The sequence below is a fragment of the Choristoneura fumiferana genome, chromosome 6 (assembly GCF_025370935.1).
Source record: "Choristoneura fumiferana chromosome 6, NRCan_CFum_1, whole genome shotgun sequence".
NCBI classification, from domain to species: Eukaryota; Metazoa; Arthropoda; class Insecta; order Lepidoptera; family Tortricidae; genus Choristoneura; species Choristoneura fumiferana.
In genome coordinates, this window is record NC_133477.1 from 4,611,769 (window position 1) to 4,624,062 (window position 12,294).

At 42.0% G+C, this 12,294-nt stretch overlaps 2 protein-coding genes across 2 annotated transcripts; one reads left to right on the forward strand and one right to left on the reverse strand.

Moving 5' to 3' along the window:
• The first annotated feature begins 80 nt into the window (after positions 1-80).
• On the forward strand, positions 81-2,303 carry LOC141428874 (nucleoside-triphosphatase THEP1-like). The gene is made up of 4 exons (XM_074088917.1): positions 81-226; positions 311-567; positions 1,443-1,637; positions 2,218-2,303. Exons 1-4 carry the CDS (start codon positions 181-183, stop codon positions 2,293-2,295), a joined length of 576 nt encoding a protein of 191 aa, XP_073945018.1. The 5' UTR covers positions 81-180; the 3' UTR covers positions 2,296-2,303.
• On the reverse strand, positions 2,270-6,942 carry LOC141428870 (uncharacterized). The gene is made up of 3 exons (XM_074088913.1): positions 5,773-6,942; positions 5,214-5,308; positions 2,270-5,035 (listed from the first exon to the last, which is right to left on the reverse strand). Exons 1-3 carry the CDS (start codon positions 6,855-6,857, stop codon positions 4,764-4,766), a joined length of 1,452 nt encoding a protein of 483 aa, XP_073945014.1. The 5' UTR covers positions 6,858-6,942; the 3' UTR covers positions 2,270-4,763.
• Positions 6,943-12,294: the final 5,352 nt, after the last annotated feature.

Consider the following 12,294-nt stretch of genomic DNA (forward strand, 5'->3'; position numbering starts at 1 on the left):
AAGTTATTTAAAGTATAGGTAATATAAAAAGCAGTGGCTCACAGTTCGAGCGGAAACTACAAACTCGGTAATAAGGAACGACGGATTCAAAAAAGTAAACAAAACAATTGCCGTAGAGACCGCGGTATTTTGAGTGAGGTTGAAAGAATAAATAGTCTAATTTTCTATTATTTAACAGCGATGGCTAATAATAAAGTAAAATACTTTATTTTAACCGGTGACCCTGGTTAGGTATCAGTTCATGAGATAACCTCTAATTACTTCATAGTGTTGTTAATTATTTAATTTTATATGTTAACGCGTTTTACAGGAGTTGGTAAGACAACTTTAATAAAGAAGCTATGTGCGCTGATCCAGAAGAGTGGTCTGCAACCCTCCGGTTTCTACACCGAAGAGGTGCGAAAAGAGAGAATCCGTATGGGGTTTGATGTTGTATCTTTGGACGGCGAAAGAGGCCGATTGGCGCGAGACCAGAGTCTCCTAACAAATCCGGTGAATCATAACGTTGGGAAGTATGGAGTGCTGGTTCCTGAGTTTGAAAGTATTGCACTGCATTGTTTAAGAAAGGTAGGTCCATCTTACAAAAAATGTACAGTTGATTGGTATGGACCTCCACAAAATTACACCTAAATGTTACTTTGCAGAGGTTCATAACAATGAACTACACTGAGTTACATTGTTTCTCTGCTAAAACTGTGTACCTACCACAGCAACACCATACATGGACCAATGATGGGTAATTTGAACATACTGGTACCTGCTGCTATCTAAGAGATGGTCTTAGATTTTTTTTTCTAAGTATCCAAAAATGATTATTTGCACAATTAAAACTTATCTACTCCATATTAGGATGCTGTATTGCAATACTGAGTCAACCCGCTGTCATTTTGCAATACAATGTCGACTGTTAAAATTATTTTCTAAGTTGACATTGTATTGCAGAATTAATCAGGGTTGACACACTATTGCATAACAGCATCCCTAGATCAACGGATTGAAAAATTATTGTCTTCATATGAAATTTTATTCAAATCAGAAAAGTTTCTGAACATCTTCTCTGGCTCAATAGCTAGGCCCGCTGTTGTGATAACTTTATTTGTTTCAATCTGCGGCCGAGTGTGAAAATACATGCAATTTTGTTTTGAAAGTCACTGATACTATTTGCTTGTACTTTATTACGTTAATTATTCAATATCAGTAGTAATGCAGCTATTTTCTTTTTGTCAAAATTTTACTAATGAAATATATCAGCAGTAAATCTAATTTCAATTTTAGACAAAATCAGACACGCAATACAATAATCAGGTATTCATGAAATTCTGGTGGTCCAACCAGGATCATCTCTACAATCTTCTCACGGCTTGTGGTAAAACGACAGTGCAAAAAAGCTTGCATTAAAATAGAAACTTAAAAATAAACTTATAGAAATTTTCTCTTTGCAGCCGGCAACATCTCCGTCCCTTCTAGTAATTGATGAAATAGGTAAAATGGAGTTTTTCAGTGTACCATTCAAATCAATGGTGAGAGGGATTTTCGGTCCTGAATCTGATAGCTTTGTCTTAGCCACAATACCAGTCAGGCGAGGAGATCAACTTATTGAATCCATCAGGAATAATACGCAAGGCAAAGTCTGGACGGTTAGTATGAAAAAAAAATATTTTGCTCTTTATGGCACAAAAACATAGCTCTAGATGACAATGGAGATACCTTTCTACCCGTTAGTTCAGTAACGAGCATTAGCTTGGCAGGGTACTGACGCTGATGTTTCTCAAAGCAGCTGCATGAAGTAGGTTTTTTTTGCAAGGGATTTAAAGTTTATTCAGTTCTGTCAAACGCGTGGCCTGGGTGAGCGAGCGGATGCGGCAGCTATATTGCCATTTTGTTCTGGATGCGCTTCGAGTGTGGCGGTTGGGTGTTGTTTTCTGTTTTATATAGTTGATAATTGTATAAAATTACTGTTTTTATCGGTAAAATAACACCCAATTCTTTGCAGGCTGTAGTAAGGAAGGGCCACCTTCCCCGCAGGGGGCGACACTAGCGCAAACCGCCATGACAACGTCAGTACTCTTTATATTTTGTCGCCATGACGGATCATGATCAATGAATGGGTACCTAATAAGATACTCAAACTGTTTACGGTTTGTGCTAGTGCTGCACTCTGACAGCAGAAAATTGCAGTAATATTCCCTATTTATTTATGCTTACTTATTGTTTCAGGTAACGAAAGAAAACAGGGACCATATTGAAGAGGACATAATAAAAGAATTGAAAAATTCATTAGGTATATTACAATGAACTTATTGTACATAGGATACACTGTTTTTTTTGTAATAAACCAATACTTAAAAAAATTATGCTCTTACTCGCTGATGCTATTTTATTAATAAGTTTCGCTAAAATAAATATTTTCAATACAACCTTTCTTGCTAACTATACTTTTAGCTGATTGTACTTACCGACAGACTAGACACCGGGATATAAATAAAAGCTATGCTATTAGGTACAGCCAGCGGCACGTAAGTGTGGTGTACAAAATCATTGTATCGTGGGGAAGTGAGCGATGCGCTGGGCGGGCAGGGCTGGCAAGCTGAGCGCGACTGTCAAATACCGGTAAGCGCTACACTTACGCGGGCTGTAATAGTACATTGTATCTTAAGGGCGGTAAATAAGGAATTACGAAGGAGAGTCTATTCGAAGCCCGAAGTCGAAGACTGTAGGGCTTTAATGAGTCGATGTTCATAATTCTAATACCGCCTGTGCGATATACAATGTTTTTCATCACATTTGCGAGTAAAATTGTATATTTGTAAAAGAAAACCTAATATTTTTTCAAAAATTGCCGATACCTTGGGCTGCGCTCTTGGCAGCGCCAGCTCCGCGCCGCCTTCCCCCCGCATAAAACCCTCGACCTTTTTGTTCTTGTCATGAAACCCAAGGTGGGTAAATGAGTCTTTGCGCGCGTACTAATTTTCTTGTCATGGAGCCCTTGAATTCATGTGCGGAATTACATTTGAAATTTACCACGAGCTTTGCGGTGAAGGAAAACATCGTGAGGAAACCTGCACAAACCTGCGAAGCAATTCAATGGTGCGTGTGAAGTTCCCAATCCGCACTGGGCCCGCGTGGGAACTACGGCCCAAGCCCTCTTGTTCTGAGAGGAGGCCTGTGCCCAGCAGACGTATATAGGCTGGGATGATGATGATGATGATGGAGCTCTTGGTCGATAAATGAGTCATTGCCCGTACTGATACTGCTGCGCGCGCGCCAGCAGCAACGACGCCTGCGTGCGCGCGTCTGGCACATACGAAAATTAGTACGCGCGCAAAGACTCATTTACCCACCTTGGGTTTCATGACAAGAACAAAAAGGTCGAGGGTTTTATTTGGGGGGTTGCAACCAAGGTAGCCTGCATGTTACGACACTGTTTACGAGCAAGTGTGATGAAAAATAATGTTTCGTTTATTTCCAATATTTAAGCTAGTTGCAATTGATGTGACAATTAAACAATTGTATACAATTTTATTGTAAGCTTTTTCATGTATAAAATTCCAAGTGTATTTGACTACTGATAGTGGATCAAAATTCAATTGCTCAATTCAAGGAAACAAATATACAAAGCTATATCGCCGGCTGACAAGCAAAACTCACTTAAATTTCTGTCACTGCTCTTCAAAAAGTCGTAGGTATCTCATTCATTAGTAATTTCATACTGAGATACAAGCTTGGTTGTAAGTAGGTATTTGGTACTTATGCAGTGACTTTTGCTTGTCACCCGGCGATTTTAATAAAAACTTGTAAAATGTCTGAAGTTTATTATACTTACAAACTATCTTAATTGCTATATATTCTTCTCCATACCAGTGAAGGGAGGTACTAAGAATATAAAAAAGTTTTTTTTCTCTATCTATTAAAACGGTTTAGATTTAGAGTAGGGTACCTATATCTATTGTATTCACATGCAAAATTAATTTTACAAAGAAGTGTCCATTTAGGTACCTAATTGAATTAATTTGTGAATCCGCTTCTTGGACGAGAGTGAAGGTGCATTAAATTTAAAACGCAACGCCACGCCACGCTTGCACACGCCATCCAACACGTGTCAGTACTAATCAGTCCCATATGTTTATTATGGTCAGTTGCAGATATAAACATGCGTCGGACGACGTGGCGTTGCGTCGCGTTTTAGTAGTGTGTCAGCACCTTAACCTGTGAATTGATTAACTCAAATCCAATGCCTGTAATAGACAGTGTGCAGGTGGCAGGACCTTGTGCAAGGTCCGCCCGGATTGCTACCACCATCTTGCTCGCTAATCCTGCCGTGAAGTAGCAGTGCTTGCACTGTTGTGTTTCGGCGTGGAGAGTAAGACAGCCGGTGAAATTACTGGCACGTGAGGTATCCCATCTTAGGCCTCTAGGTTGGCAACGCGTCTGCAATACCCCCGGTGTTGCAGATGTTTGTGGGCGGTGGTGATCTCTTACCATCAGGAGACCCACTTGCTTGTTTGCCATCCAATCGAATAAAAAAAAAAAAAAGACAGCTTGGCTAAACATTACATTGAAAAAAAAAAAAAAAAACTTAGGGGATGTGTCCCTATTCTAACTATATACTATTTATTATTATTCAGGCTTATGCTTCATACTGTTTGTCTATTAATACTATGACTATCAGGGTGAAGGCCCTTCGCATGCTGGGACCCAGCAGGCAAACACCACCTCGACTATATGGCCAGCTTGATGCTGATTGACTATAACTAAGCTAATAATCAACTATCATCCCCAGATAAATCATCAAACTGTCCATCTGATTCATACTCCTCTTGCGGGTAACACTTCTTATTATATATCACTTTGTCCATAACTGGTACAGTGTGGTTATCCATTGGACATAGATTGCCGTCCTTCATTTTCTGTGTCACAAAAGAGAGCCAGTATGACTGTTGCTTTGGGGGCATGTAGTTGGTGGGATGAGGCTCCCAGTGGGTGTCAGAGTCCCAGTCTTCTGGAGAACTTGGTGGGTGGTTTTGTGGTTGATATTCTGCAATGGTAAACGATGATTAGATGGGTTAAAATAACCCTTTTTAAGAGATATTCAGTCATTAAACTCAGACCAAATAAGCATAGTGCTTATATGACAATACTGTAATCTACATAAAAATGTATTGTTTTTAACAATCAAATATTTGAATTTTTACATATTCTATGATAATATTTACCCTCAATTTGTGCTTCACATAGGTGCTGAATATGTTCATCATCATCACTTGTGTCTGGTGAATGCACACTTTCTGGCTTTTCTATTTCATATTTCCTGTAAAATAGAATAGAACAAATCAATGCAATGCATAGTACTACCACAATCAGGATTTATCATGCTAAACAACAAGTAGATGGTGTGAATGCCAATGACAATGCCACCCTTGTGCGGTGCACGCCCTGCACGCCCGTACCCGGCGGGGCTGTGTAATGTGATTGAAACATCAAAGTAATTATTACTTGCTGTTTAGCATGGTAAGTCCTGATTGTAGTAGTAAATAATGAATGGAAATCACAAACATTTAAAACATTATACCTGCTTACAGCTTAGTTTAAATGTTGTGGTAGGTTAGAACATAAAATGGTCAATCAACTTTTAAGTACTCGACAGACATTACCATGGCAACAAGCTACGCTAAAAAGTTGGTTGACCGAAAAACATATAGAAACAGTTTTAAAAAATAGCAGTGCTAAGTATTTTAGGTTGTATTAAAGTAAAAATGAAATGAATAGCTGTACCTTCCACTTTGTCTGTCATCTTTTTTGCATCTCAATTTTTGTCTCTTGTCTAAATAATTCTGGTCAACGGGCTCTTCAAAATAATTTTGTGCTAAATCAATCTCAGGGATATTTTTGATCCCTTCTGGGAACTCATATAAATTGTTGTCATATAGATCCAACGTTTTTAAACTCTCCAAGTCATTTATGTTTTGCGGTATCATGCAAAGTTCATTGACATCCAAACAAAGGATGGACAGCTTTTTTAATTTCACAAAATTATCAGGTAAATACAACAAGTTGTTGAATGATAACATACAAATCTCGAGATTCTCCAACTCACAGAATTCATTTGGGATACCATTGAGATTATTATGCGAAAAATCTATTTGTATCAAATTTTTGAACATGTTTATCTCAGGAGCCATGTTATAAATATGTGTATTGGCTAAGTTTAGAGATTCTATATCATAGCATTTGTCTAAGCCTTGGCATGGTATTTCTTGTAGGTGGTTGGAAGCGTAACAGCTCCAGTCTGGAGTTCCCAATTCCATCATTTTAGCTTTGGCAAAAGTGCTAAGAAACTTCAAATGCTTTCCTAATCTACAATTATACAAAATAACATGCGTGACTAGAGCATTATATTGCAGTATTTCATCAATATATGTTTGCATTGAATTTGATATGTTCACATTACAACTTATATTTAATTTTGACAGGTTTGTCGGGGATTCTGTCCAGATCCACAGTGGAGGGCCTTTCAGAGTGTTATTAGAAATGTTTAAAAATTTTAAAGTATGGCAGAAGCTTGGCGGATCATTAAATGATTCAATTTTGTTATGAGACACATCTAATACTTCCAAGTCATTGACTTTCAACACAGCTTTTGGAACTACTGTAAACTTATTATGCGATAAATTTATGCTCCGTAAACACTGAGGAAATTCGATACTCGCGTCAATTTCTTCAAAATTTTGATTGCTGAAGTCCAATTCCGTGGTGTTTTGAAAGTTTTGTAATGAATTAAAAGTTATGGGTTTAATTATTCCGTTCCGAGCACACTTAATGTCCTGTAGATTTTCTTTTGCACTTTTCTTTGTGTCCATTATGTAAAATTCCGCGTAGTTTATGCAACTACTTTTTGATTTGCTTGCCAATTTTCAAGGAAAATAATAAAAGATATAATTCTGCGCCAAACTAAAATCAACTTCAACTTCAACTTTTTGTTAACTGGCAAACGGTCATCTTTTGGTTAGCGTCCATTCTGCCAATGACACCTGACAGCAGCAAAGTGTATATTGTGTCAGACCGGTTGAATAAGAAATCTAAACGGGAGTTGTCGAAGCGAGTTTGTTGCGTACCTGCAATAGACATACACAAAACATAGGGACAGCACAAAACATAGAAGACAGTACAAAACATTTAGACATTACAGATCGGATCAAAGGGAGAGACAAAAGCGAAAAAGCACCTAAAGTTTATTTTTTCTTTAGTTATATATTTAATTAGGAGGTTAAGGATTTTTTTGTTAGAGGAGGCATGGAGTAGGAGGGTTTTAAGGTTGGTGGGTTTAGGAATACAAGGCGGGAGGATGTTGTATAGGGAAGTAGTTCTCATCGGGCAGTTTAAAAGGATATGATCTGCAGTACCCTCCTCCAGGCCGCATGAACAGAGGGGGGATTGGACAATGCCCCATCTATACAAGCGGGAGGGAGAACAAGTATGTCCTATACGTAGTCTGCAGATGACTGAGGTGGTCTGTTTGTTCGCTTGGCGAAACCGGTAAAACCAAGGCTTGGGGGGAATGTTTGGCTGGATATCCCCGTAATGGCGGCCTTTGACCAATAAAGAGCTCTCATAATGACGGAGCCACGTAGAGGAAAGATCGGATTTGGCGGCAGAGAAGAGGTCATAGAAGTAGCAGTGGGGGTGGTCCAAACTGCCGATTTCCACGGCCTCTTTAGCATGGGCGTCAGCGGCCTCGTTGCCTACGATCCCAGAATGACTGGGGATCCAGGATAATGAGATCTCAATGTTGCGGAGATGAGCTTCGAATAGGGTTTGCCTAATGAGTAACACTAAAGGAAAGTTAATTTTAGCAGAGAACGGGTTGGCCTTAATTGATTGTAAACCGCTAAGAGAATCCGTAAAAATTATCGATCGACTAATCCCATGGGCATTGATATACTTAACGGCTTCCAAGATAGCAACTAGCTCTCCGGTAAAGACCGACGTGCGAGGCGGGCATTTAAAGCTCAATATAACTGAGTCACTCGGGATCCAGACTGCCGAACCCACCGCCCCGCCAAGTACGAGCCTGGAGGAATCCGTGAATAATAGCGTCCAGCCTTGCCAGAAGTTTTCGATATTGCGCAAAAAGGAATTGTTCGCACCGGGTTGACTTTTTGATATTCCAAAGTCCAGGATTATGTTCGGTTGAAAAATAAGAGCATCGTAACTATGAGCGAAGAGGGGGAGTCGGGAGCATGTGAAAGAGGGGTCCGGGAGGCTACTGAATTTACGGAAACTATTTATCAGGCATGGCGGATTTTTGTTAAACCAGAATCCGCTGTCAGTAATTAAACGCGATAGTTCTTGAAGCTTAGGTAAAAGGGGGTGGTCGTCCAGAAGGGAAAGTCTAAGGAAGAAACGGTCAGCCAGATACTGCCGTCGGAGGAAAAGGGGGGGTCAGATGCTTCTACTTGCAGGGCATTGGTCGGGGAGGATTTCATGGCCCCAGGATCACCCGGAGGGATTGGAACTGGATTTTATCTAGTTTACCTAAGGCCACCTTGCTGCAAGGTTCTAAAGCAAAAGAGCCATAATCAAGGACGCTGCGCACTATCGCATTGTACAGGAGTTTCTGGGAGAAGGGGTGAGCACCCCACCACACACCCGAAAGACAACGTAAAATGTTGATGCTCGATTGGCATTTTTTAACTGTCAAATCAATATGGGGGCAACCGGAAAGACGAGAGTCAAGCGTAACGCCTAAAAACTTAACTTGTTTACTAACAGGGATCAGTTGATTATTGAAAGCGACTTCCACAGGGGAGAACGATCTTTTTCTGGTAAAGGGGACCACGCTACATTTGGGAACTGAAAGGGAAAGACCATGAACAGCAAGCCATTCTCCCAGATAGAATAGGGCTTGGTTCAAGTTACACGTAGCTACCTCGACGGAGTGGGACGATGAATACAATGCTATATCATCTGCGTATTGTAGAATGTTGCAGAACGGTGAAACAGCCTCGTCTAGGTCATGGGTGTACAAACTGTAGAGTAGGGGACTTAATACAGATCCTTGTGGGAGACCTTGCCAGATTAGTCTCGGAGTGGAATGGGAACCATTATGTCTCACCTCGATGGAACGTTCCATAAGGAAGTTACATATGAAATGCGTCAGCTTCTGCGGCAAACTCAGCTTAGATAGCTTATCTCTGAGTAAGGAGAGTATGACATTATCATATGCGGATGATATGTCCAAGAATACACCAACAAGGAACTCGTTCCTTGAAAAGGCGATTCTGATGTCGGTTGTTAAAATCGAGAGACTATCCATGGTGCCCATTCCCCTCCGAAAACCAAATTGGCTTTTGGACAGGATTTTTTTAGATTCTACGAACCACTCTAGACGCTTCTTAATCATGTGCTCCAGGATTTTGAGTAGGCAGGATGATAAAGCGATGGGACGGTGGGATGAAGGAAGGAGAGGATCTTTTCCTTGTTTATGTAAAGGGATGATAATTTGATTTTTCCAAGCCTCTGGAACGAAACCCAGATCAAAAAAATGATTTAGAAGGTCTAGGAAGTATTTTTTTGTAACCTGACCAGATTTGACAAGAAAGGCGTAAGGGATACTATCTGGACCAGGAGCAGAGTTCTTAAGGTGGTCAAGCGATGCCAGAAGTTCTGCCCAGGAAAACGGTTGGTCAAACTGTTCTGGGGGCAATTCAGAGGATAGCGGGAAGGGAGAGAGTTAATATGAGGGACAGAAGGGGGAGATAATGTGTCGATAAATGCCGTGAGCCAAGCTGAGGAGTCGTTACTTGGCGCATCGCGGGCTATGAATGACCCTCGGAAGCGTTTTATGGCTTTCCATAGTACAGTTGAGGGAGTGCGAGGAGAGATATTTTGGCAGAAGTTTAACCATCCCGATTTCTTTTTTTTTCTGAACATACGTTTCGCCAGGGCTGCCGTCTTTTTGAATGCGAGAAAGTTATCCAGGGACATATTTCCACAATACGCTCTCTCGGCCTCGTTCCTTTGGCGAATCATGTCCGAACATTCAGAATCCCACCAAGGTGGAGAGGACCTAGCCTTATAGCGTTTTTTAGGGGGAATATTTGTGTTAGCTGCAACTGTGAAGGCGTCGATTAGATTGTCATGACAAATAGGAGCATTTTCAGGTAAGACAGTGGGCATCTTGCTTACTGCTGCGTCCAAGTCCGCCGCGAACTGATCCCAATCTGCCTTGGACAAGAGGTACCTACTAGTATTTAGGGGAGAACTGGGTTGGGAAAAGGATGTAGGGAAGGATATTAAGATGGGTAGGTGGTCACTACCATAGGAGTCCTGGAGAACAGACCACGAGAGAAGGGTGCCAAATTGTGGAGAGCACAAGGAAAGATCCACGGCGCTAGGATTCAGGCCTGGAGCCGTTCTGCGCGTCGGCGAACCATCGTTGAGAAGACAGATGTTTTTGTCCTCCATCAGGTCAACGAGATCACAGGCTAAAGCGTCGTAATCGGCACTACCCCACATGAGATGGTGACAGTTAAAGTCACCTAAGATGAGGAACGGGCCCGGGAGGGCAGAAAATATGTGCTCGAGGTCTGATATATTAATAGAGTGAGGATCATGAATATAGATCGAAAGAACGGAAAAGTCCATAATCTTGGCGGCGACGGCATTAATACCACGAGCGATAGGGGGAAGAGTTATACGAGTATACGTAATAGAAGATTTAATGAGAAGAGCGGCTCCTGCGTAGCCGTCATCTCTGTCATGTCGGAGGCAGGAGAACCCAGGCACCCGAAACCGGGATCCTGGGACCAACCACGTCTCCGAAATGGCAAAGACGGCAGGGTCATACGAGGCAACCATTTGCAAAATTTCGTGTTTCTTAGGGCGGAGACTATGACTGTTCCACTGGATGAGATGGAATTTTGACAACTGAAAGAAACTGGGAAAGTTTATTGGCGACGTTGGGCGGTAGTGGGAATTCATCCATTTTGCTGAACATATTGATCAACAAGGATAGCAACATATCCAGCAGGTTATCGTTGTGTGGGGAATGACAGGAGGGTGAGAGCGGGGAGATAGGGGACTGGAGCGCAGCACCAGTCCTCGGAGGCGGAGGGTTCCGATCACTAATTAAGGCGTTGTGCGCGGCGCGGTCATATCCTTGTGTTAGGGGGCGACGTGGGGACCTTGGGATGAAAACGGTTTTCCTATAGCTTTGGGATTGACTGAGGGTGGGGGCGGGGGAGGAATTGTTTTGCGATTGAGACAAAATATGGTCTGTTTGGGAAGGGGGGAGCATCTGAGCCGCATCAGCGTACGTTCGCTTCACGGGGGGATACCTCTCGCATGCCTGAGAGTAAGAAATATTGTCTTCAGACATTGTTTCCTTAATTGCCTGTTGGCGAGTGTGTTCTGGGCAGGTCTTGTTAGTAGCAAAGTGCCTGCCTGAGCAGAACAAGCAAAACGCTAAGTCTTCCTGTACAACACATGTTTTCCCTGTATGTTCTTGACCGCATTTGAAACACTTCGGTTTTGATCGGCACTGCTCTGATATGTGTCCGAATTTGCAGCAACTGTGGCACTGTATTGTGGGCAAACGATACTTTTCAACCACCAAAGATGTGTAGCAGCAGAAAATTCTGGACGGAAGAACTTGGCCGCTGAAAGTAACTACAACAGTTCCTGTAGGGATCCACTCAACTCCATCAGGTTTGTGGACTTTGCGGTTTAGTCGTCTGGCTTTGAGGATTACCCCACAGCCAGAAGGAAGCTCTACTTCACTGACGAATGCATCCAAAGCAAGGTCCGTTGGCACTCCTCTGACAATACCCATGCGAGTGACATTAAATGTTGGTATGGTTGCTTCAAAGTTTTTAGACGCAAGTAAAGGGTCCACTAAGAAGGCATTTGCTGCCTCTGCCGTGTTAAACTCAACGCTAATGCGGTTTCTACCTACTTTTTTTATACCGTCTCGCGTTATATTCTGTACACGAGAGTTAACCATCACTTGGCCAAACTTAATGGGGTTTAGTGTGGTACCGGAGGAGGGATCGGATTCAGGTTTGGAAACATGGACTAGGAAAGGTCCTCCGTCGTTGGAAGTGTATTTTCGTCCATTTTTATAATCCGGGTGTTCATAAAGATGAGCTATGGAGTCGGAAGGAGCCCTGCCCCCAACTTAGTGGGAGGTTGGGATCCACCCTGCACCGTAGCCCTCCCTTTTGTCCCCAGTAAGGATATCTCGGCTTCCATCGGCCCCTCCGATTGACTGTCTTGCGACAAATCCACCGGTGGGCC

Coding starts and splice junctions, on each gene's coding strand:
- LOC141428870 (XM_074088913.1), bottom strand. CDS start 6,857: ATGGACACAAAGAAAAGTGCAAAAGAAAATCTACAGGACATTAAGTGT. Junction 5,309..5,772: donor GATGACAGACAAAGTGGAAG/GTACAGCTATTC, acceptor TCTATTTTACAG/GAAATATGAAATAGAAAAGC. Junction 5,036..5,213: donor ATGTGAAGCACAAATTGAGG/GTAAATATTATC, acceptor TTACCATTGCAG/AATATCAACCACAAAACCAC.
- LOC141428874 (XM_074088917.1), top strand. CDS start 181: ATGGCTAATAATAAAGTAAAATACTTTATTTTAACCGGTGACCCTG. Junction 568..1,442: donor CACTGCATTGTTTAAGAAAG/GTAGGTCCATCT, acceptor TTCTCTTTGCAG/CCGGCAACATCTCCGTCCCT. Junction 1,638..2,217: donor CGCAAGGCAAAGTCTGGACG/GTTAGTATGAAA, acceptor TTATTGTTTCAG/GTAACGAAAGAAAACAGGGA.